Below are 26,816 nucleotides of genomic sequence, written 5' to 3' on the forward strand. Positions count from 1 at the left end.
AACCGTCAGCTGACTACGTCTGACCATTGAGAAAACAGGCGGACGGACCAACTTCATCAAATGACGATGTGATTTTATCGTCATTTAATGGGATCTAATTTACGAATCTGCGTTGCCTGTCAGTCACGCTAGAAAAACCAAATCAAGTCACATTTTAAGTATCCGCAGTATTATTGTTGTTGTTAAATTTGTAAGACCTCATTTAGATTTTGTTTAAATATCTTTGGTGGTTTAGCCCAAAACGATCGATCAGGCATCGATTGCTTTTCCCGTAAACAAAATGTCAGCCTGCTGTCGACATCGGCAGCTGATCTGAGAGCAGTTTACAAACGGTCTGATGTTGACGTTTGGCACCTCTCCTTCTGCTGAATTGAAGTCACTTTTGTCTCTGCATATTTCTTTTTGACTCTTATCATGATCATCACTAACGGCGCGTGTTAATCGCCATCTGGGCCCGCACTTTAACGCCAGAAATCTACAGAGGAGAACAAGAATGGAAGAGAAAGCCTTGGAGGTTTACGGTGTGTGACTCTTGGCTAAACTAAGTTTAAAAACAAAAAAGATCGTTTCACGTCAATGGCATGCTCACCTATTTGAACACGCGAGATGAATAAATATAAAGTAATCGTCTAAAAATTTGGTGCAAAGTGCAAATGTTTTTTCTATTATTCTTTTAATCGGCCATTTCGTCGTCGTTGCTGTGTCAGCGGAAAAAAAAAAACGGGCATTAAATAAAATTCTGGACTTTAGTGTGGTTGGCGTCGTTGAAGTGTTTTGACTTGATAAAAAATATTTCGAATGGATTAAAATTAACCGATTGACTCAACTAGTATCCATATTACGAGCCACCTGTTGGTCTTTTTTTTTCTTTTTTTGCTTTGTGTTACGAGCTTGACCTCTATCTAATGAAGTTTAAAAAGTGAAAAACTAAGGTAAATCAATGGCATGCCTTGTGGGCAAGGAGATCGCCAGTTGCTGATGCACACTCAGATATTTACTGAAACAAACAGTCAAACACTCAAATACAACTTGAATAACTTGCTGCAGTATAGCTGCTGTAGGCCACAGCTCTCACTTATGGACTCCAGCTCACCGTCATTCATGGGGCCACACCCATTAACGGCAGACATCCAACATAGGACATGATAGTTAGTATACTCAATAACTGCCATTTATTGAACCACTGTGTGATATGTAAAGTCTAAGCAGCACAATAATAATTTTACTGTGTTTTGAGTCAGATGTGATCCGATCCATCCGAGACCCGGAGAAGCCCAACACACTGGAGGAGCTGGATGTGGTGACAGAGAATTGCGTGGAGGTCCAGGAGCTGGGTAACGACGAGTATCTCATCATCATCAAGTTCTCCCCAACCGTCCCACACTGCTCCCTGGCCACCCTCATCGGTCTGTCGCTACCTCTTGGCCATGCCCCGTCCTCCACTTTTGCATCATTCTGATTGTTTTTTGTTGCAGGTTTGTGTTTACAAGTCAAGCTGGAGAGATGTCTACCCTTCAAACACAAAGTGAGTGCATGACAACAAAGCAACTTGATGTTTTCACATTGGCTGTGTTAGGAATCACTTCGAATCAGAATTCACCTTATTCCCATTGTCAGTAAAGGAGATCACAAACCAGGATTTTTTTGCGGTACAATCGTGCAACATGAAATAAGGGTAAACGATGAAAATATCTCAAAACACTTTAAGGCATGCAATAAAATAGACTGATAAAAAATATCTACACTAAATTACAAATATGCATCAGCAGCAATATGAGCATCATGCCATTTTGCAAATAGAGCCATGTGGCCAATTGGCATGTGCAGGTTATAGAGAGTCTGATGTAGAGTTAGTAAATATTCATGAGTCTTATGGCAGAAGGGAAGAAGCTGTTCTTGGTTCTGGTCTGAATGGACCATAGCCTTCTCCCTGAGGCAAGAGTCTGTGTCACAGGTGAGAATGGTCAGCTGTGATCCGACTTGGTCCTGGAGACATATAGAGGTCCTGGACAGATGGCAGCTTACAGTCACCGCCCGACATATTGCGGTTCACTTTTTGCGGTTGCAGTCAGATGACAAACTTTGTTTCTCGTCAGCTGGAGATTTACATCAGTGAAGGAACACACTCCACCGAAGAGGACAGTAAGTCACTTTACATTCTTTAATTTCCACATGTCGTGTGTGTATGAACCTCACGTGGAGGGGTCCTCTGTTATTTAAGCCAAGTCATCAAGCATTTTATCAAGCATCCTAAGTAGTTCATTTTGCTTTGGTTTGGTTAATTCAAATGTGTATTTATTTTGTTTGTAGGTCTTCTACAGTCATTCATTTGATTATATAATTCTTTTCAACTCACTTATATAGTTCAATTGTTTATTGATGAAGTCGTGTGAAATAAAAGCATTATGCTGATTTGTTCGACATCCCTTTTCTAATGTGTCTTATGTTTCTGTATTTGTGCCCAGTCAACAAGCAGATCAACGACAAGGAACGAGTTGCAGCCGCCATGGAAAATCCAAACCTCAGGGACATCGTGGAGCAGTGCATCATTGAACCTGATGACTGACGCCACACACAGTTGGTGTGTGTATATGTGTGCGTGCGTGCGTGCGTGTGTGCGTAAGTTTGTGTGTATACATTCATTCAAGGTGTTGAGTCAGCTTGTGAATGCGTGTTCAAGTGTGGCAGAGCCTCACTTTCATGTAAAAAAAAACACACAATGATTATATAAAATGATTTTCCATTTTACTTCTCTGGAAAGTGCTATTTTTAAGCTTTGGAGTCTAATGATTCATTTTGAATCTAATAATGTCCATGATGTTATCACGAATCAGCTTATTTCCTGTTCAATTACATGTGTGCTACGGAAGTGATACAGCAAGCAGCCAACCTCACCTTGGATTGCGCAAGCTCTCCCGAAAAGCCCAAATAGCATTGCAGCCGCATCATTTATTGGTAATTTTACTACACTACACCAGAGGAGGCTATTGACCATAGCATGTTGTTTTCTTGTCTCCAAAAACACTTGCAATGCGCATTCTGGCTTTCCATAGTCATATCCGTGCCTTAAATATTATGTAAACAAACAGTTTCCTTTAAACCAGATGAAAGATAAATGTTAAGATAAAATTTGAGTGATGAGTGAGTAATCATTTCTATTTCAGGGATACACAACTGCTTTAAAATGAATCAAATATTACACATGCATGAAAATGAGAAAAAGAAAGGGAGAGAAATGCAATGGGTGTAGTTTTTTTTTTTTTTTTAACAATCAACCCTTAGCCACAAGATGGTACCCAAAGCTTCGACATGGCCAGGTGACATTGAACTTGCTTTCTGGGTCCACAGATGATGGAGTAGTAATAGCGAGGGAGGAGGAGAGGGGTGGCTGTTTCTCTGTGCTTCAGGTCTACTAAGAGCAATTTGAAAAGTCTTTAGAGACAAAAATAAACAAATATGCAAGCATATACGCATTTTGTCACAAAAGTATTCTGATTTCAAAAGGATTGCTGAATTTGTTCTTAGAAAAATCTATTCTCAGGTAAAATTTCCAGCATAAAAATGGTCCCATTGTTGTACATACACACACATAGTCTTGCTAGACAAAAGTACTGGAACAGTGTGAATGCTTTGAATTCAAGCTGTGAAGAAAAACATTCAACGCATTGTCAGGTTCGCTCCTGCTTGGGCGTGGCTACACCAGTATAAGGACACAAATTGTTTCGAATCTTCTGTACGCGTATGGTTGACAGGCTCCATATGGGCCCTGATCTTTTAGTCCTCATTAAGTACAATCTTCTTAATGTTGTTGTTAGTATCGCGAGCCATAGGATTGAAGAACCCGCAGAGGTTCATATAGAATCAGTTACTGTAGTTAAAAGTGGCTCTGGATCTTCCCCAATCGCCAAGTTAATCTTGCCATGTGTGCTAATTTTGCTTTTCTCATCTCTAAGACACTTACAATTTTTATGTGGCTCTGTCTACATGGGAGGAAAATAGAAGGTAACACTCACACTAATTCCCAACCACATTCGCCCACTTAACAAATGTATTTATGTGCACATCAGCGAAATCCTCCCACCCTTTTCCATACGCACAACTTGGCCTAGCCTCTTCTTTCTCCTCCCTCATCCCTCTTTCTTTTGCAGGTCATGGCAGATAGTGAAGAGATAAATATCAGTAGCAATAAAAGGCCTGCATCATGAATAATAAAACAGCAGTAATCTCCTACCAATGATTTATATATCTACAGCCTCTGATGGTTGCACACGCTCAATGTGTGCGCAGGGGGGAGTCGCGCATTGAGCGCTGTTAAATTGAGACGAATGGTGATGCAGAGGGTGGAAGTGGCTTTGGACGCACACACACGCGTGCACACAAACAAGACAACCGCCCACACGTGTCAAAAAGGAACACAAGGAGATTTATGCCGAAAATATAGACATGGACAGACTCGCACCGTCTCGGAGATTGGCAAGATGTCGGCAGAGAGAAGCGAGATTTTACAGGCTTTTATTTTGTCAAGAGTCAAACTCACTTTGGCTGATGGAGGAGTTGAGGTGGGGATAAATATAGCTGACCAGGGCACATTTTCTCCTGCTGCTTTGTGTTTTGCCCAGGACTTGAGATGAGAGGTCACTTTAACTGTCAAAACAGACACTCTAACCACACTTGCATTACATTTAAATGTTTGTTGTGTTTGTGTTAAGTCCAGAAAAAGCTGCAACCCTTGAGAAAAATGTATCAGCATATTGACGGGCCAAATACTGTTTTGTGTGTTTTTGTGTTTCTCATTATTGGCGGTGGTACTAAAAATAAATAAATTGTTATAATTGAGATGAATAATTATAGGAGTTGTCTATTTGTTGTCGTTGAGCTCTGTGGTATAAGCCTTGACCATGATATGGCGATAAAAAGGTACGACATGCCCCTTTCGAGCTTCATTGGGCAATGCTAAGCTAGAAGAGGCAAAGTCGTCAACGGATCCCATGTTTTATGTAATCGTATGTAAGGTTGCGAATGTCACATAAGCTGTGATTGCTGTTACTTGAGCACACGTGATGTCATTTTCAGTCGATAGCAAGTGAGGTGTTTTTAAAGCTGTTAATTGTGCATGAAACGTAATGAAGTTATCAAAAAACTAAATATTAAGCTTTTACTGCTAAAAGTGTTCAATAAGTAAAGTATCCCTTTAAGCACACTTCTGGTTTGTTAATCAAACCGAGAAAGCTGTGATTATTTCAAACAATTGCAAAAATACATTTTGATGCTGACAATCACAATTATTCTCATAGTGTTGTTTTCTTCAGTGTGGTAAAACTGATCATTTTCTGCTTTTCCTTTTTTTTTTTTACTTTCACTGAATAGAATGAACTGCATGATATTTCGATGAGCTCACATGTCACACGGTATATGCTTTGATCCACCTTGTTGACATTTATTGTGGGACACGAATCATCACTTGATAGTGTTGGGAAAGGCCTGACATTTTAGACTCAGGTGATTGAAATAACATGGATACATGATGTAATCTTTTTTTAATGTCATTTAAATCTCCATATTAGCCCACATATTGCAGAGAGACATCTACCGATTGAAAATCAAATGTTTTAGGACCAACAATGTTGCAGTGCCTGAACCTCTTTTTGGATAAACAAATGACATTAGTTTTCTGATAAGCAACACATACTTAATTGGTTGGGTTATTTGTGTTTAGTGATGTGTCCATGTGCCACGTACACAACAGTGTAGACTAAACTACTGCCTCCATAGGGGAAATTACTTTTATTGCTGATGTTATTCACTTTGAATTGACTCTGAAAATGAGATATAGTCAACGTGTCAAGCAAGTGAAGTTCAGACAAGGCAACAAGACAAGCTTCTTTCATTTTTGCCACTCGGCAATATTTTGATGAAAACGTCAGACATGTTCTTTTTACAAGTTTTTGTTAGTATTGTGACAATATATCAATTATGACTGAAGAAATTATGTAAACATTCATGAAAATCATTCCAAATAGCGATAGCAACAGTTTTGTTGTGACATGCTAAACAGCTCCTTTTCTTATTGCCTTTGTAAAGTAGCTTGTTAGCGCCTCATGATAAAAAAAAAAAAAAAAAAACTCCAAAGAAGCTGTGTTCATGAAGACAGATGCCATATGGAGATTTTGCACCAATTTTACTGCTGTTTTATCAGGACCCTTGAACATATCCTGCAGAGTCGTCTGAAAATAGATCAGTAATGTATTTTAAAAAAAAAACAAGAGTCAATGTCACATAACAAATTGTATTTGCATTAGGCTCTTTAAGATCTTTGCAATAAGCTGTGCAGGAAATGACAATTTCTTTTCATTTTCATCCACAACTGGCCTTTGTTTTCACTCGCTCCAGTCCTCCTCTCGCTCATCTCCCACTCACCACCGGTTCACACAGTTGCTGACTACCTGCAATATTATCACGCCACAAACACAAGGAAATCCGCTTTGTTTCTCTGCTCCTCTTCCTCTACCTGGCGTCGCATCTTTATTCTTCCTCCCGGCTGCCTGACACCTCTCTTCTGTCCTCTTCCTCAGCCAAATGTCTTTTTCATCCTCTTCATTTTCACTCTTCATCCCCTCTCCAGCAAATCGCTCTTCTTCCTTCCTCCTTCCCTCCGTCCTCTTTTTACCTCCCTCCCACTGTGTGATCTGTTGCAGACATGCCTGTTTGGTGCTACAACCTATTTAGGGTCCTGCTGCCTTAGCTGCAAAGTAATTGGGAGTGGAGTCACAGCCAGCACACGCAACATGGTATGGGTGTGTGACCAGTGAGGAGCGAGTATGGGAGGGGGAGCGGGGGGGTGTCTTTGTCCAGAGAAGACAAAATAGAAAAGAAAAAAAGGAATATGGAGAGATAAGAGAAAAATGACACACAACAGTATTACCTAATTTACCAATTTCATGGAACCCCCCCCAAAATGTCTTATCTCAATCTAGCACATACACCACAAATTGATGGATTACTAGTTTCGCAGACAAATGTCAAGGATAATAGTTTGTTCAGTTATTCTTCAAAAAGGGTGACAAAAACTCAACTTTTTTTTACAACACGTAATAACACTTTGAAATGTTGGTGTAGATTTTAAGCAAGGGTCATGGAAGTTGACATGATTTGATTTTGTGGGCCACTTGAAATGTTGATATTGCGACATGAAACACATGGAAATGTTATCCCAGGCAACTCGGCTTTTCAAATCCAGTATTTGCTGATGATGGTGATGTATAGTGAAATAAAATGTGGGCTGGACTGCAGCAGTACTTGCGGGTTTTATATGAGCTACAAAGTGATGAAAAGACTTTTAGCCCTTGTTAGCCAAAAAGCAGCATGTCAGAAGTCATTGGCTGGTGAATAAAAATGGTTCTTGGATAATCAGTCACAGAAACAGGAGCTAAAATGTTTTGAGTGCAGCGAGAAGAGACATAAAAGACAATAAACCAAAGCAGAAGTAAATCTGCTTGTCTGACACACAGCACTTAGAAAAAGAGAGGAGACAGCTCATGAGACAAAAGTATTACCTTGTAAAAATAATCTCCGTTTACCATACTAAATATTAAAATCCACCACAATGAAAATTTGGCGTGAACGTAACTTCAACGTGACTGTGGTGAATTCATAACTGAATTTATGCAAAACTGTCAGCTTGCCAAGTGTGTTGTTTATAGATAGGTTTAAGTTAATTCAAGTAAAAAAACAAACAAACAAACAAACTACACATTCACAGCATATTTGACGACCAAGAAATAGTGATAACACATTCCAGCCATGCATTCTCTCCTCCATCTCCCCTTGGATGTTTGTAATATAACTTTTTTTTTCTCTCTCATCTTGCTCCCCTCCTTCCTCATCTTCTCACTAATGTGTCCATCGCTCACCCCCTCTTCAGCACAGTAGGGAAGAGCTGCATTTGGAGCTCATTAAGTAAAGACCTACTACTGAGCTTGTGTGTGTGTTTAGTGTGCGTGTGGTATTGTCGCTGTGTTTTATTTTCCTTTTTAAAAAATGACTCAGAAATTATAACAGAGTTCAAAATACCTACCTCTGGTTATGGATTTAAACTTAAATCTATGTGGCAAATGTGGCTAACAACAAACCAACAAATAAAATCTACTTTTACAAATATGATATTGCTTTGTGTGATTGACTGCCAATCAAATATTATGAATAAGCATGTTGGTGAATGAATAGCTTTCTGCCATGCCAATAAAAAACAAACAAAAAAACAACAAGCATTGTTGTCTTGGTGAAGACAGAAAATGTGATGATTCATAGCAAAAAAAAAGATTTATTCCAAAGCATGTTATTTTGCGCGAATGGTGCTTAGTGCGTTTTCTTGGCGGATTTCTTTCTGACACTGCACTTTGATTCCTGGATCTGAGTGACCAAGCGCCCTCTTTACCCCTCTTGTGAATATTACCTTAATTTTCCATTTCCAAAGTGTCTACTTGTGGCCATCTACTGAGGCTTGTCTATCACAGGGGCACATGGATTCTTTTTTGTAAGTAGACTGAAAGCTTGCTTTTAGTCCTCTCAGGAGATGAAAATTCTAGAATAATATATTCTACCAAAGGCCTTGTTGACTATACATTATTGTTTGTCAGTCACCATGTAATGCTAAGATCAAAAGCCTACCTGGGACAATTGAGGTTTCTGTGACGTTAGCCATACGTACCGGGGCCAAGTATGACCTCACTGCTACCGATAAGATTCAAGAGTTGTTGTTTTTTAAGCTGCACGTCTATACCTTAAGGCAAGTTTTGCAAGAATGGTTTACTGAAAATGCTTTCATTGTATTGCTATATTCAGCATGTAATGTACAGAGTGCAAAATGTAGTCAAATGCCCCACTCATGTTTGAGGAGATGTCAATGTACTTATGTTTTTGCGAGGAGGCGTTCATAATACCTTAGGTGGACTTGGCAGCAGTGTGAATGTAGGTGTTTGTGCAATGTACTTGAAAATAAGATCCATAATTCTTCCCACCAGTAATAAAGCTGAATTTGGGTAGATTTTCCAGGCAAGAGAGCTTGAGGAGGACCTAAGAAAAGAGAAGACGTGAAGGTATTTGAGAAGAAGATGGGCTAAAATGAAATATGTTAATGTGACGTTGCGATCCCGAAAAGGACAAGTCCAAAGGAAAAGATGACATTTGTCACTGTTTACACTTTGACTAAATGTGTTGGAATGTGAATGAAATGTTCTTTCTTCTAATGATAGGTTGAAGAGGAATCTGTACACATGGTGAGGTTACTCACTGAATATTACACCAAACAAGTATTGTCTGCAGTTTTTCATTTTGCCCACTCCAAAAAAAAAACATTTATAGTGACAAAATCAGAGCTTGATGTGCACAAAAAGCAAAATTGTATAAAAATGATGGCTTCTTAAAAGAATGCCCATATTTGTGAGGTTATGAATTCATATACTGTAAACAGCAGGAGGTCAATGATAGCTCCCTGGAAGGGCACATTTCAGAGGAAGTGTGTGGTTGCCATCGCTGCCATCTAACCTAGGTTTGTTCAAACTTTTTTTCTCCTCTGCATCCTTCCCTCTTTGATCTGCTGCCGTCTCCCTTCTTTCTTCTCGCCTCCCACAGTGCTCGCCTCTCCTTATTACTTTCTGTTTGTTTAGCGACCCCCCTCTCTGCTCACCGATACCTCTTTTTCTCCATCTTTTTGTCTTTCCTTACCACCCACACGCCCTGCAACGTGACACTTCACACTTTCAAAGTCACAAAGAATTAACCTCAATGCTAAATAATAGCATACAAAATCAGTGCCCAAGGGGTTGCCATGTAGGTGAATAAATACAAGAAATATAACACCCGGTTTGAGACAGACAAGCTATCCAAACAAGACATCACGTGGATTCTCTCTCCTGCTTGCACCTCATCCTCACCATCCTCCCTCCTGTAAGTGGGGGAGCAGGTGCCAAAGCTGGGAGATGCTTTACTTGTGTGTTCGGGATTGATGATATAGGAGTTCGACCTACCACAGTGTGTTTTTTAGTGTGCTTGTATGTGTTAGTGTGTGTACTTTGAAGAGGTGGCAGCAACAAATAATTGGAGAGGCACACCTGGACTTTGGTCACCTTTCAACCTTGCCCCATCTGCCCTTCAAACAGCACCATTCACTTGGGGTGCGTACGGTATGTGGACTGAAACTGAATTGCCAATCCAAGAGATGTCATAGGACGCAATCAAAATGATTGCACTGCCCATATCGCATTGCCGTACATGTGCCATACATAATGCAGTTTGAATGTCTCTGAGTGTGAACGATGTTTTTGATATCGCCAATCAGTCCAGCTCACACCCAACATTGAGGTTGGCGGTCAAAATAAAATAGGATTTACTCTCTCTTACTTTGGGTGCTGCTAATATATCAGCTAATCCTTTCATGTGACCTCTGCACACTTCTCTTATCTCCTTCTTGTAAGCCGAATTGAAACAAGACTTGTTGAAGTGAACGCTGCCTTCACAGTGCTACTCGTTCTTTTTATCGCCATTCCGCCTGTGTGTGTGTCTTGATCCTCCAGTGCATGCCCCTAGCTTTAACCTTATTACCCTGCAACCCCCCGAGACATGTAATGAAACACTTCCCTCATTCATTGGGTCAATTTGCTCTATTTCCCTCATGGTGGCTAAATTCTTCCACATCCCTTCGGCATAATCGCCTGTCTCTTCTACAGCGAATCGACTTTAATTAGCCCATGTGTTGTAGTTGAAGAGAAATACTGCAAAGCTCATTGATTTCAGCTTTGAACTGTCAGGAATCTCTCTCTCGCCTCGTAAAATCTGAAATGACATAGGATGACTGTTTTCTTTGCTTGGCTGCTTCTGCAACAAGATACATTTCCAGTTACAGTCGCAATCAGAGGCCCTTAGCTGTCATCTCATTCAGTCTTGACTGTCAAAGTTTCAAAACAGATTAAACACGGCGTCAAAGTGGCACACAAAAGACAATTCGCTTGGCAGTGATGAACGATCGGTTCCTCAGAAGCTTTGTTTGACGTGACCATTGCAAGATGTTGCGTATCTAGTAAATTATTCATTATTATTTGAAAAACACAAAATATGAAGTCTTGTGCATCATTTGTACTTCAAAATTCCTATGTTTTAAAATTAAATAAATACTTGAGGGATAATGTAAATTTTAAAACAATCAGAGGTACTGCGTGTAATTTTTATCTTTGTTGCAAGCATTAAGGGACTGAAAAATAGACTGTTTTAGTCAGCATATATTTTTTTAAAAATCGGTTATCAGAATTTTTGTATGCCGGAATTGTTTTTTCTTTTTCTTTGAACAAAACGATTTTAAAATGATGCTGTGACAAGAAAAAGTATTTGCAAATGTTAAAACTGTTGGCAAACTTCTCCAAGCACTAAATTCTGGTGTCGTGGCTGTCTGCAACATGTTTAGCCACACTAGCTAGCCACCTTGTTGCTAACCAGCTGGTGCATATTCTCACTTTTGCTTTTCATTGAGTTTTAATGAGGTGCAAAGTGCAAATTTTGATTTGTAAACTGCTTTTTTTTTTTTAGCCTTCGGTATGAAGTTCAACGCTCTTTGTTCATCTTCCTCACTTGCTGCACGGGTGTCCGTCTTTGTGCACCTCAGTCTTGTCCTGTGTGTGTGAACAACAAAGACTGGCGGGGTCTGGCTGAGTGTCAGCGTGGTATTTAGGTGTGATATTTCCATCGTCTCCTTTACTGTCTGCAGTCAACCAATTTACTTTCCTGGGCAAGAAGCAGTAAGAGTTAAAAAGACACAGAAGCTACAAAGACTAACTATCAGGAATGAAAAGGGCAGACCTTCTGTATACACGTATAAGGTGTAAAGTTCCAGGGCTGGTGTCACAAAAGCTATATTTCAAACCCAAACCTTCAATGTGTGCCAGATGATCAACCGTCATGTCAACAATGCCCTGAGCATCTGACAGTTCCTGACCGAGAAGAACATTGCTGTGCTGGGGCGGTCATCAATGCTTGGATGACATTACGAAGGCCGTGACGACAGAGCTGTTTAGGATCCTGGAAGAATCTTTCTAGGAGTCAAATTTCTGCCAGGCAACCTATGAAAATGGTCAATTTTAGGCTACTTATGGGAAGGACATCACAGCAATAGTATAATATTTCGACTCTTCCTACGACCAGCAGAATGAGTGAAAGTAATGTAACTTTTGTAGCTAAAGTGACAATTTGCTCCAGGATGACCCAGTCTAGATGAAATATTATGTTTCGTGGTGATTATCTTTGCACCTGGAAAAGTCCATCATTTATCTGGAAGGACATAATGATTGTTACCCTGTCTACACCCCACCAAAACAACAGTTATGAATGAACCATAAAACATAAAAGAACCACAGGGAGACAATTCACCGTGACACCCAGGGTCCAAATGATTCCAAGCGGCAATGTTTTCACTGTATTTAATGCAAAGTGAAAAAATATAAACCACAATATACACTTAAAAACTGATAAGAAATATTCCTGTTACTGGTTAAAAGAGAAAAGGCGCTAATGATACTGTATGTTGGTAAATCAATGAATTTCTCTATCAATTTGGATGCTAATTACTGGGACAAAAATGATGAATTATCATAAAAAAGGAAAAACAGTCTTTACCAAAGCTTAAAACAACACAAGAATGTCTTTGTCTTAATACTGAAATGAATATGTAGGATGAGCTTAACGTCAGATGTTTTTGATAGTCTGTGATTGTTGTTAATTATCTGTTTTGTTTTCCATAGTTAAAAGACTGATAATTGATTTTATGTCAAAAGACTGTTACTAAAATATTACCTTTGTAAACACAAGGGAAATGACTTTCTAATTCCAGTGCACAAAGCAAGTTCACAAAAATAGGCTTCGATTAGTTTAGGATGGAAGAACCTGATCTGAACTCACCTTTGGGATCAACAGAAGTCACAAGCAGCAAGTTGTTGAAAGCCAGATTGAAAACTTTCCAACATATTTTCTTCTATTTTTTGTTGTTGTTGCCTTGTTCGCATAGGTGAAAAGGCCCCTGATACTTCTTTTTATATAATGTGCATCTCCCAGACCTGGATGTCACTGATCTTTGATCATTTTGTAGCTGTACCTAGTTCCAAGTCAGGTATGTGCAATGGAAGCTTATTTATCAAGCTTATACACTTCATATAGGAGATAGGACCTAATACACATCTGTAAACCTGTAGTCTTAAATAAGCAAACATAAATGAACCTAATGACTTTAAACATTCATAACACAGCTCTCACCATCACTCACTCACTTCTTCTCTAGTGGTATGAACACTTTATTGGATGCCAGCAGGACCCTTGAGGGAAACATTTTAAATGTCTCTGCAATTATACATCTAATAATGGACATGTGGGTGCACACACACAATCACAATGCACATACACGCACACACTTTTTTTGCCATGGGCTGACATTGACACAAAGGAATTAAGTGGAAGTTACTCCGCTGGTCTGCAAGGCTATTAATCTCCGTCACCCGAAGCGCTGTGCAGTTAGCAGGGAGTGGATGTTTGTGCGGTGTGTTTGTGTGCGTGTGTGTCACAATTGGCGGTTGATCAACAGTTGGTTAAGTTGAACTCCAAGTCAGGCAAATTGAATAAGGGCATCATCCAACATTTAAACAATTGTGAATATGGATTTTTAGAGGCAAGCAAGCAGCACAGCGTATTGTGGTTCCAGCCTCTTGATACCAAAACAATTGAAGTTGGTTTGGCAAGCCCAACAACAATGGAAAATATTTTGTAAAATGCCAAATTCAAACTACAACAACTGTATACATGATATCAATTTGCTTTAACAATAGAGAAGAACACTTTGTCATGTTTTAGTAGCTGGTAAGTTGATAGTTTGAGTGATGGCCCCGTGTTTGTCTTCATCCAAATGAGGCTTGTAATTGCCGTCTGTTACATCATAGTCAGATGTCGCCGCAATATGGCTGCCAGACGCCGTGTCCGTTTAATCCAATCTCACTTTATTGCTTTTTTAAATGGCTGTTGTACTCTGCATTCAGACATACAATTTCCACACTGTGCATTTTACAACGTATGTAACCATTTACTTTCCCTTATTTTCAAACAGTTGCTTTGGGAATACAAAATGCTTTTCTATCCATTGATTTCTTAAAATGTATTGTGTTGCTCTGATACAGGGGGAAAATTTATTGTCATATTTATTTATTTCAGATTTTATTTCCACTCTCAGAGATGTATTTTAGAGCAGTTGAATGGAGTTGTGTTGCATCCAAAAATTTCCACATTTTTGGCAGTGATGGTCTCTGCCTTCAGTGGGGACTCCCTTGACTTAATCTACCTACCTATTACTACTATCATGTTCCAATTAGATGCAATTAGAGAAAACACAGAAAACAAAAACACAATTACACATTACCTGGTGTAGTTCAGAATCAACATTTGTCAAATAGCATCACCTAAGCAAAACAAAAATATACTGATACATCATTGATATGTACAGATCACTATAATGATTTCCTAATTAAACAGGGCTGTGACAAGTGATGCTTAGCGAGCTAGCCCTCCGAGGTTAATTTAAAATTTAATGTTGTGATCTATGTTTTTGTTGCGCCCCTGATCGACGCGGAGCAGCTGGCCCGGAGCAAGACTCCAGGCGGCCCACTGCTGATGGCATCCTTGGGGGTACAAGCTCATCAGATGCTTCTTTATGGGGAAATGAATGTCTCTATGTGAGGAGAAAAAAAAAACTACAGCGCAAGGCCACGGCGTTTTATATTTGATGTACTGTATGTGACCGGCGAATGTTGTTCATATGAACAATGGAACAATACCACTCCAACAAAAATTCCCACGGGAAGGAATAAAGCACATCCAGACGGGGTCTGAGAGCCCCTCCCCTTACAAGGAAAATCAATTGTGCCGCAATGTCGATCGGATTTATTTCAAATATTTTACACTCGTCAGAAAGGAAGAGACTGGCCAAACCCGGGGTTTCTTATAGAAAATCTGCTAGTTTTAACTAGAAACCCCGAGATTCTCTGACCTGATTTTAGGCTTAACATTTTCACTAAATCTTCTCTTTGGACCTCCCCCCCCCCCCCCCTCCCCACATACCTTGTTTGAGTTCCCTGTCGATTTTGGAAAATGAATACTCTTTCTGCAGTCCCACCTTACCGTTATTGCATTTTTTTTCCCAATGCCACGACACAAACCAATATCTGTGACATCTATCTCATTAGTTAACACAAACACTGGCAAAAATATTTGAGCGTATATGCGAGTACTTTCAAACATATTCTAACACTCAAGTAATATACATATACAAATACATGTTTGTTGGTATTAGTATAATGTTGGTTTAAATCTATAAAATGAAACATAACCTATAAAATGAAACATTTTTCACTTGAGTCAGTCAAATCAATATTGCCACTGAAATATCATTCAGTGAACAATGGTTAGCAGAACCTGAGAGGATTTTGCAACATTGCTGCAACACACAAACAAGACATAATATAGAATTGCTCCATACATTAATTTGCTGTTTTCCTGACAACACCAATGAAAATTTTGAAAAGCCAAAACATAAGTCATCCGAGGTGTCCTTGCATAGTGAAGAAGCAGGGCTGTAGATAAATGTTGTTCCGCGTCCCGCCCGCTTCGCTCATATATCTGTGTTAGACGACAGCAGCCATGACTGCACAAGACAAGGCCAATCGGAGTCCTCCGTGCGTTTGTGTCTCACATAATTGTTTATTAGAATAGATGGGACAGGTGGGCTCTTTTTCGGTTGCGGATAAGTCATCAAAGCTGCCGCCAAGGTGTCGGCCAGCAAGGACAACAAGCATATTTCCTCTTGAGCTACATTTTATATCTTTGTGCTTTCTTTTAGCTGTCAAGTGTAATTAAGCTTACTGGAAATGTGCTTCGCAGACAGAGATTTCTAAAATGCAGATGTTTATTTATATAGTTCTCATATCAAATGTGGACCCGTTTGTGTTTTAACTTCTGCTTCTGTTAAGCCTTTTTGTTTTTCTAAGTGACAGCAAGAAACAAACAATTGTCATCTCTCATTTTAGGTCACATTTTACCCGTCGACCCCTCCCAGCATTGATTCATAAAACGCAGTTGAGATTTATTATTTTGGGTGCATTTATTCAACGTAAACGTGTGTACACGTTAGGTGCGTAGGCTGTCGATCCGGTTGTATTTTCTCTTGCATTCGTCTATTATCCATAAAAGCGGCATAAATGCTCTCAGTTGTCAAAGAGAGCAAATATACGACTGCGAGTTAAACTGGGTGCGAGTCGGCCCGCAGAATTTAAATACACTTTTTACGGCGGGATTTGTTAAACCCATACACACACACACACGAGGCCACAATTTAGCCCCTCGCTATTGCTGTGTTTCCTCACACTCTCCGTAAATCTCCATCTCCTCTTCGCCACTCAAAAGTCCATTATGCCCCCCGCCTGCAGCTTTGTGTTTGTCCGCCCCTTCTCACATGTTCCCTGACTCTGCCATGGACTCCTCACTATCTCTTCATTATTTTGCTCAAATCAGATCTGATGTTCTTTCTCCACCGCTGATTTTTGTTATCATCTCACACGCCAGCCACTTCTCCTCACCATTTATATTTGTCTCTTTGCAGCTGCTGTGCGTATAGCACGTTGGTATTCTTAAATATTCCATAGTCCTCTCTTGCTTCTGGATGCCACTATCTGCTCCATGCATGCACTTTATCACTTTTGTCAGTGGAAACTTTTAAAAAACTTACAGATTGGGGCCTCCAACACAATGTGCTGAGGGATAATAAAAAATTAAAAAAAGAGCATGCATTACACTTTTGTTGTTGTGGGTTTTATTGAAGGATAAGATGTCCTTTTGGATTTCATGCAAAAATGTTGCCCAATTGTTGAGGTGGACAATGATGACGTAGGCCTGTGTTATGTCACAGACTGGTTAGCAAAAAATAAGCCTCTGTATCCATGATGATACCGCTGACAATAGAGGTCCTACAAAGCATGCGTTCTCAATATTCCATCCCCATAAAGCATTCATGAAATTGAGCTGCAGGTATAGATTTTGTTTTTTTTCCTCCTTTGAAAACACCCATAGGTGATCTTTTTAAACATACTAAATACACATGGTGAAAAAATATCAAAGTAGATGAATGCATAAAATTCGTTCAGGCATTGGACGCACCGTAAATATTTCAAAGTACTTTTTAAAGTACTTCATGACCCAATTTTTCAATCCCAAATTGTCAATTATCCACTAGCAAATACTTTAATTATATATAATATTACGTTTTGGGGGGTACATTGAAATAAATTATACATGTGAAAACCTATGAATGGTCCTAATGGGCTTATACTTTGATGCAGCCCTTTTGCAGTGTTGCAGAACTGCACTGCATCATATAAAGCTTTCCCTCGTGAGAGGCGCAAATTAGAAATAGGGTGATGCCTTAACTTATAATTTTATGTCCTTCTGCTTTGAGTCAACAGCATCTGATAAAGACAGTATGCACATTTAATACATAAAGTATTTGGATTACATTGACAATATGATTCACTTCAATATATGATTGTATGCATTTGGCATTCTAAAGGTCCTCGCCTCTCCTGTCATCACACAATACTTTTCATGCCTTCAAGGTTGGAGTTTCCACTCACACGAGTGGATTATCTCAGCGGGTTAGCTGTCATCTGTCTGTATGCTGTTTGCGACGCAGCACTGCTGCTGTCAGGCCAAATAGCAAAATGTCAGAGGGCAAAGCTACAGAGGTCAGAATGTGAGCGCCCTTTTGACACTCGGGCAGATTTGCATATTTCACTCACACACAGTACATGACAAACGTGGGGGAAAAAATGTAAAAAGACTTTTGATTTTATAACACTGGAATATTTCTGAACGTTTGATGGTTTATTTTTAATACCGCCTGTCTCAACGAGATGTGGGGAGGTTCTGGTGAGGCACTGGTGTGCTCTTGTACACCCCCTTTCTGTGGGGCAGAGTGTTGTCTGCCTTATCTTGTGTGTTTTTATCTGCGACAATAGAAAAGTAGAGCGTATAACAAAGAGAGACATGAGGCAGTACAGAAATCGGCACTTGCCAATTGCAAAATCTGTATTATTTACTAACTGGACTAAACAAGATATAGAGCACAAACCAGAGAACTGAAATTAAAAAGAATATTTGATGCCCCCTCTATCAATACCAGATGCCCACTTCGTCAAGACAAAGCTGTCGGGTTGTAGATGGAAGATTTTCTAGCTTTATGCCCCACCGGCTGATTGTCATTGATTCTTTTAGGTGGACGTTGGACGCTGTCAATGTGCATGCCTGGGGCGATGGCCCCGCCCTTTGACACCCCTAATGGGAAGACAATTATCATGTTAGTGATTTCAATAATTATCAACAATTACTTAGCTGGTTGGGAAACAGATAATATGGGTTGAGATAAATATAAATATTTTGACACTTTCATCGCTACAAATGTCTGCAAGTTTTCAAATGATTATTTCTAAAGTGTCCCTAGGAAATTGCACCGTTCCATATTTTTTTCCAACTGGCCCAGTCATGTGCTCCAAAGGGGCCACCTGGTGTCCTTTGATTTAGAGGTTATGAACTTTGAAAACAAATGAATTCCAATAAACCACTTAGAACAATACAAGTTGCATTCATTAATAAATAGAGTAAATATGAAAAGAAGAAAAACAAGAGCCAATTTAGGCTCGTCTTCTTAAATTTACATCTTGACATTTGGAATTTTCCTCGCTTATTTTCACTTGTTGTATTGTGAATAGGAAGAACGTTCACTTTCCTTTACGATGGCTTGTTAGCTCAGTTGAATGCCACATTGGAAGCAAAAGGGCACACGCGAAAAAATCCCGTTAGAAGCCTTAAAGCAAAGCTGGAGGGGTGGAGCAGAGTAAAAGGGGGACGATGAGGAACTGTGGGTTGCCTTCCATTTTAGGTGTGCCGCCGCTTGCCACGATAAAACGGGATAGCCGACGAGGGCAAGAAGGGGACACACGTGGGGATGGAGGAGTAGTTAGATTGCAAGATGTTAATTAATGTGTGGGCAGAAAAAAAGTCAAAACAGAAGGGCCAGGTCATGTCTTACATAGACGTTGGTCAACGAGGTATCTGGATTGCATAAAAAATGTTTTAGATGAGCGTGTGCTGAACATCTGTTGCATACTGCGTTTGTGCATGTACGCCTGTGCGGCCACTTACTGTCTATGCAAGCCAGCATTTCAGTTTAATACCCAAAGCAGTCTTTTGTTGGGGATACTGTTGAGGAGAGTGAAAGAAGGAATGAAGCATATTTACTCTTTTCAAACATTCGGATGGAATGAAAGGGAAAAATTCAATTTGTCCGTGTCTGACTTGCCTGAAGGACAAATTCTTTTCATTGGCACACACACACACACACACATACACGCACACACGCACACACGCACGCACACACACACACGCACGCACGCACACACACCCACGCACGCACGCACGCACACACACGCACATACACACAGTGTTTCCAGACACGGTGATGAATGTGAGGCAGACTCGTGTCTCTGTGGTAAATCTGCATGCCACAGCTAAACTAATAATGCGGGCAGCAAACTTTATTTAACTGTAATAACTATTGAAATCCGGTTGGGGAGAAAGTGCTTCTTGAAGATATGAAAGTGTAACTCTTTCACGAGGAACCATCGACTTCACGCTGGTACATTTGATGCTCAATTGTCTAACCTCATAACGCAGTGTGAAGTCTTATGCAGTGCGGAGAACCTGCAAATGGAAGAAATTTGTCTTTTGTTGGCTGAATTCATTCCTTTGGCTCTGCTTTTTACTTCTATCACAAGCTGGCATGGAGCTTTTTTTCTTCCGGCCTTATCGCTTGCTGTCTCTGCACTTGTGAGCTGGCTTCCCCCTCGAATGCACATCCGACTTTCTATAATGCTTTGCTGCAGAATGGAAAGTGGTGTCTCGGGCCATCTTAAATTGAGACTTTGCAGTATCAAAAGACCTTTTGTCAAATACTGTATGTTAAAATGTTAAAACCTTTGGAAGGATTTTAACAAGTGCCGGTTGTAGAATTAGAAAAGTTGATAAATGAACATGAGGGGGTTGAAAGTATCGGAGATGTAAAAGGGAAAAATTGATTCTTGGGTCCAGTGACAATCACATCACAGTTTGTCTAATTGAGTAGTGGGCAAATTTTTCTTCCCGCAGAGGCTCACAGAGCCAGACCTTTAGAAAACATTGAAATACATTTTATTCCGAGACATTTGCATTACAGCGTATGCACACGGTGACTAAAGTTATTGCACAACCATGACTATGCACTTTTAAATCCAACGCTCTATCTGACAAATGGTTGAGTACATGTTTTGAGTTTAATGATAAAATCTGGATACATATACATAAATATTTATTTGAGTAGAAGCATTATTCCAACTTTGATTCTTAGATCTGCTCTTTAAATGTGGACTTATTCATTTTTTCAGTCATTTGTCCAGACATTTCAACATTATGAACAGTTGATTTATTTTTGCAGGCATCTATTGATGAATGGTTCGGACTGTTTTATATGTTAATGTTTACAGATTTTATGGCACATGAATAGTGTCCAATTTTTTTTTTAATGAATGTCTTACACTGTACAGCTCAGTGTGCTGAATTGTGTCACTTGAGATGACATTTTACTTTGAATAACAGACTCCCATATTTTATCATTAAAGTTAAAACTATTGCTTGCATTATTTTACACAAACAACACAACACAAAGAGTTTGCACTTTGCAAGGCTTTGCTTTTTCCTCCCTCTTCCTGTAATTTATAGCGCCTGCTATCCCAAGATGGTCCTCTATCCAAACTTGCAAAGTAACCAGAATCCCTTACCTTGGTCCTCCAAGTATCTCACAGCCTTCATTTCCTGTCATCTCTCACCTCTCCAATAAACACGTTGCTCAACTCTCATGTCTCCATAAGCACATTACTGAACTCGTTGTATACAATTAGGACTTCCTAATTTAGAGACGAATAAATATTGTTTCATGATGGCAATATTGGACAATAACTGGTCGCTAAGTCACAACCTTCTCCGTACGCCAACTGTAGTGCATCGTGCACATGTAAAAAGACACACTGCGTTCGTCAAGCCGGTGGTATTGTAAGCAAGAGTGTTAAAAGTCCCACCGGCTGGTCAGCTAATTATAGACTGCTGGGGCTCAGCGGCAGTTAATGCTGTTCAATTATGAATCAGAGAGACGTGGTGAAGAGAGCAGCAGAATCAATGCAGGGTAGTGGCACCGGGATGGTGGGATACACAACTTTAAATGACAGAATGGGGAAAAAAAAGAAATAAGAGGACATATGGGGAACGAAAGCAAACCAGGCACAAGTAGGGTTTTATTTGATATTTTTGCAGCTTTGCCCTAGACAGAAGTTCCAAGTCTTCCTGATGGCGACTAGGCCTCAAGCATTTGTTTTTGTTCTTGCAACAGCCAGCGGCTCCTCATTCCCACCGTGTGACTGACTTGTCATATTTTCAGTTTCGATCACAAGGCTTAGTCTCTGTTGCTGTCACTTCTCTCACTCTTTGCCGTCTCTGCCTTTATCTGATTTAGTCTGTAGATCAGGATGAGGAAAGGGAACAATAGTGATAAGTAATACAGTGACGCTCTCATAAATGTAAATCATATTCAATATTAGAAGCGCATAGCCTTAATGTGTGTGGTCAACACTGAGTTCAGTTAGAAACAACCTGAAGCTTGCAATGCAGGAGCTGCGATGCTTTAGAAAATAGCCATAGGGGGAAAAAAAATCCAAATATGGAATTTATCTTAATTCAATAAATTAAGCCAATTATATTGGCAAAAGACAGTTTTAGATCAACATGTTCAACATGACAATCAGGGTAGAATGTCGTCGTGCTCCAAGCGGCTGTCTGGTTCAATTGTCAGGGCAGACCCTTTTATTCTAGTTCCTTTTTTTAAACATGTTTGTAATTCAACATGTGCAAATAACTATGTCTATGTAAATCCAAGTCAATCTGGATTTAATTTGCTGTACGTGATGTAGGATCTTATCTTGTCCTTTATACTATTCCTGTCATTTTTATATTTTATTATGATTATTATTATTATTATTTAAATCTTACCTTATAGTATAGGGCAAAACTTACAAATAGAAATTCTACATCTATGTCAGAGCTTCAAGCGTGCTATGCAGAGGAGGCTCTTCACAGTGTGAATTTTCCCACAGAAATTAGCAGCTTCTCTTAACGCGGGAATAATAATCATGCGGACTACGAGGTCATTAATATGCATCACTACGATCCAGCATGTGATGAAAACAAACAAAAACAAGGTGCTCTTGTAAGACTTGCTACACATAATGTAGCCATTATTAGAGAAACAGCAAGTCACAAGAGGAATTGTAAATAGTGTTGTTGGATAAAATGTGACATTTCTGAAAGCGCTGTTGCCTCATTATGCACACTATGAACATAATATTTGGTCCAGTTGTACACTTGAATGTGGCCCAATACATGAAACAACAAACTATTGTAGTAGTTGTCATGCTAATTGTTATGAAAAGTTTTATAGAACACTTTTTTCAGTGTGCTCTTATATAGTGAATCGTTAATAATGAATCACAACTCTGGCACCATTATCATTAAGAGTGATTCAAATTTGTCTGATAAAAAGAATTGTGAAATAACTTGCTATTTTCCTTCTGACCAATTGTCTTTGCTTTCCTGCATTGTGTATTGGTCTTCATCATTTACATCTCAGAAGATCTAAAAATCCATCTTCACACAGCTTATCCTGTTCAGGGTCACGGGCTGTGCTGGAGCCTATCCCAGATGACTTTGGGCGAAAGGAAGACTCCAGCCTGAACTGGTCACCAGCCAGTCACACCGTCACTGAGTGGGAATCAATCTCAAATTGCCAATACACAAGTCGGGCGAGTGTACCCCTACACTACCAGCGACTTGGGCTAAAGAAAAAAACTGTATTTGGAATTTCCTCTTGCCATTGACTGAAAATGCCCACAGTGTCAAAGTACTCAGGTAACAACCAATCACAGCTTACCTGTTTCCTGGGTTTGCTTACGTAACGTTCGCAAGCCCTTATAGGCAGTCTTAATGTCATTTTCAACAAGTGGTAAAATAGCTGGCCCCTGAGATGGATAAAAATGAGTGGATTATGGTGCTTGGTTAATATTTCACAAACAATGTTAAGAGATTTGTCTCGTGTTTCAGTTTGCTGGAGACCATTTTCTCTTATGCATGCTTCTGAAGGTGGGACTTATTTAGTGACGGACAGGTCAGGTATTTAAAGGGGTGGAACCTTTTGGAAATGTTTGTTCAATCAGACACAGGCCACATGGGCAGAAATATAAGAAATATTTGGCTCCTTTGTCTAGCACTTTGTTAAAATGTTTATGTATGCTTTCAAGTTATTATGTAATTCTTAGCACATGATTTGATTGTTTTGTGTTGTTTGTACCATTGTGTTTCAAGGTTGAAAATCTGCAAATTGCAATAAGCATGTTTGCTGTAACCTTTTGGAGGGAAAATACCCGAACAAACAATATTTGTCACAATATCGTGCTTAGATGAGTGGGTCTGCATAGATCATATTATTATAAACAAAATTTTGACGTGACTTCCCCTTTTAGTGGACAAACCGATTCCACGTTAAGTTGTGTCAGGTAAAGTGGAACAGAAAGTGGTTCAGGTGGAGAAAAAAAATGTTTACCGATTATCACATTACCTATGTATGAAATAATGCAGCCCTGCCTTGTCTTGCCATTGCATATGCTCACTTCCTTAGACATAAGCCCTGATTAAATTGAGTGTGTGCTAGCTGGCCACGTTTCAGGTGTTGGTCCATGCGCAGGCGAGACGGAGAGAGTGAGAGTGTGTGTGTGTGTGTGTGTGTGTGTGTGTCCTGTAATATTGTCTTCAGTCCCATGGGCTGTCGCTGAGCAAACTCAATCAACTCCCACTCACCTCTGTGGCTCTGCCTACTACCGTCAGGGCAAGACCAACTTCTTCTCTGGTTTGAAAGCGATAGAGATACACAATGTGTTTGCTTATGCTGTGTGTGGTCCACCCTGTAAGAAAAGACTCAGCAGATTGAAGAAATGTGTGTGTGTGTCTGTGTGTGCGTGCGTGTGTGTGTGTGTAGCTGTAAAGTGTACGTGCAGGCATGTTCACTAATAAATCTACAGTTGTGCAAATTAAGGCATTCGCATAATTTGTATGATTCTCAGATGCAGTTGCTATATTGTTTCAGGTCATTGTTAAATATATTCATCAAGTGTCCAGATGGGCTTATGTACTACACTTGTCAATGGGCGTGACAAACTGTTGTCATGGGTATGGTGGCTCGCGGGAATACATGACGCAGGAAGAGACAACACCAATCAATCATCAGATCAATCATAAATGGTGTACTTTGCATATTTGCCACATATTTGTGATTATCATTCATGTATGCAAATTTGCAGCAAGCTATTGGGTCCAGCGGGGGAGAGAGGTCAGCATTGAAGTTGGACTTGTTGCTGGGTGAGATAACAATTCAGGCTTTTATTTAGATTTATGCAGATGTTGGCAGTAATGATATACAGCCGCCACATCGTCCTTCTTTGTCACTAAAGCACGGTTCTTCAGGGTTGAATAGAAGATTAACTCATCTTATCCTACTGCGGGGCGATGAATTAAAAAAAAAAAAAAAAAGTCACAGAGGACTTTTCATAGTTTCTGTATGACCATAAGATTGATTATTTGGCAATAAACAAGCGCTCGACATTCATCAGTTAGTATGGTATCTCCCGATCATCGCATTGACAAAGTGAATCATCCAAATACTTTGGACTTTCCTGCAGGAGCGTGAAAAGTTCTACAGACAAGTGGCAGTATCTATCACTGACCCCAACACCCCACACGCCACGTAGAGATGACTGACAATCATCGCCATTCACATTATTTTCCTTGACGTTGTCACGGCGTGGGAAGTGAACCCACGTTGGCTTGACAATATCAATATGCAGTGAGAAGGTTTCCGGACTGTACAAGTAAATAACTGTCCACGTTCGACTGAAGCTCCATCAAGGCTGTACTTTCTTCCCTTCTTTCTTTCTCTTCTCTGCAGCATAGAAACTCCATTTGAAATGCATCGATGGAGGAAAAACTTTCAATTAGAAAAGGTCAGCTCAGGTCTGAACTGTCTGCTTTAATTGTTGGCAGGAATTTTATATCTGCATTGATGTGCGTCGTGTTCTTGTCATAGTGTGTGTGTGTTTGTAGCTGTGGGTGGATGGTTTCAGCACGCTGCACCTATGTAAACAGATAGAAGTAGGATAAGGAAGGAGTGGCGTTTTGAAATGTCAATCCATCTATCTATATTCTAGACTGCAATCGTGTTTAGTGTCACGTGTAATGGTCATTGCCCATTCTTGACTGTGTGGCCGCTGTTTGCGCATAACCTCATGCACAAAAGTGAGTCTTGGACTAAAACCTCCTGCAGTCGGAAGGTCTCGTTGAGGTTCTGATGGTGCAAAAATCATTAACTATGAATATGATTCACATGGAATGCCCTGAAGCATTTGACCATGTGCGTCGCTTGTGTCACCGTCACTGGCGGAGGCGGGAATATTTTTTGAGGATTTAAGGGTATTTCAGAAAACACTGATAAAGATTTATTATATGTTCCATGTGTTGAAAAACGCAAAAAAAATACCCAGAATTCAATTATCTGGACTTGGGGAGGGGGGGACTCCAAATATATTTCAGGGGAGGCAGTGCCCTTGTGGTCCCGCTAAAGCTCCGCCAGTGGTCACCATTAGCTAATGACTAACATTACCTATCTAAAACCACAGAACAATCTCTTTCTGTTTGGAGTTAAATGTGTCTGCGATGTTAACGTGAGCACGTAATGTCGGTGCGAAGACGGAAATAACAGTGACACGGGAAGAAAAAGAGACAGGCTGGTGCTGAGTGACCATCTGCTCAGTTTTTTTTTCCCTAACACCCTCATTTGTCAGCCATGGCATCCCAACCTCTCTCACACACACATACACGCACACACATGCACGCACAACTTTGTCACATCCTCTTTCAGTCACTCCATATTTGTGAGGGTACAATAAGCTTACTGTTAGAGAACCTTACAGCATATCTAACCTGTGCTTTGACTTACATGTTGCACTTTGAATACCCAAACAGCTCCGTTAAGCCTGTTGTCCACTTTTTTTTCCGTCAGTGTCAATGGCACACATGAAATGCGTGGCTCATTTATTACGTGTGCAGATAGTGACATGAAACATATTGGATATTAGATACAATGAGTAAATTTCAGTCACTTGATGCAGCGTCAGTAGTGTGTCGATTGTTGTCATAGCGACGGTATTTCAAACTAGCGTTATCAACTAGCGTTTCAAAGTAGGGTTAGGTTTTTGAAGCAAAGTTTTAAACTAGGATTAGGGTCTCAAACTAGGTTTAGGATTTCCAATTAGGATTTTGAACTGGTGTTAGGGTTTCAAACTAGGGTAGGGTTTACTATTAACACTCATTTCCATACCTTCGTAATTGCTTTCTTCCTCCCAGGTTTATTGTTATGCTTGTTCATCATCATAACACATTAAAAGTTGTTTTGACAATGCAAAACATATGCAAAAGTAATGGGTTGATGGATGGATGGATGGATGGATGGATGGATAGAACTTTCCATTGCTACCAGTCCAGGTTGTAGCATACCCAAC

At 39.9% G+C, this 26,816-nt stretch overlaps 1 protein-coding gene across 1 annotated transcript; it reads left to right on the forward strand.

Moving 5' to 3' along the window:
* The first annotated feature begins 263 nt into the window (after positions 1–263).
* Positions 264–2,754, forward strand: ciao2a (cytosolic iron-sulfur assembly component 2A). The gene is made up of 5 exons (XM_037255101.1): positions 264–521; positions 1,242–1,406; positions 1,476–1,525; positions 2,097–2,142; positions 2,466–2,754. The coding sequence occupies exons 1-5, from the start codon at positions 494–496 to the stop codon at positions 2,564–2,566; spliced, it is 390 nt and encodes a 129-aa protein (XP_037110996.1). The 5' UTR covers positions 264–493; the 3' UTR covers positions 2,567–2,754.
* Positions 2,755–26,816: the final 24,062 nt, after the last annotated feature.

This window comes from Syngnathus acus, chromosome 6 (genome assembly GCF_901709675.1).
Source record: "Syngnathus acus chromosome 6, fSynAcu1.2, whole genome shotgun sequence".
In the NCBI taxonomy this organism is placed as follows: Eukaryota; Metazoa; Chordata; class Actinopteri; order Syngnathiformes; family Syngnathidae; genus Syngnathus; species Syngnathus acus.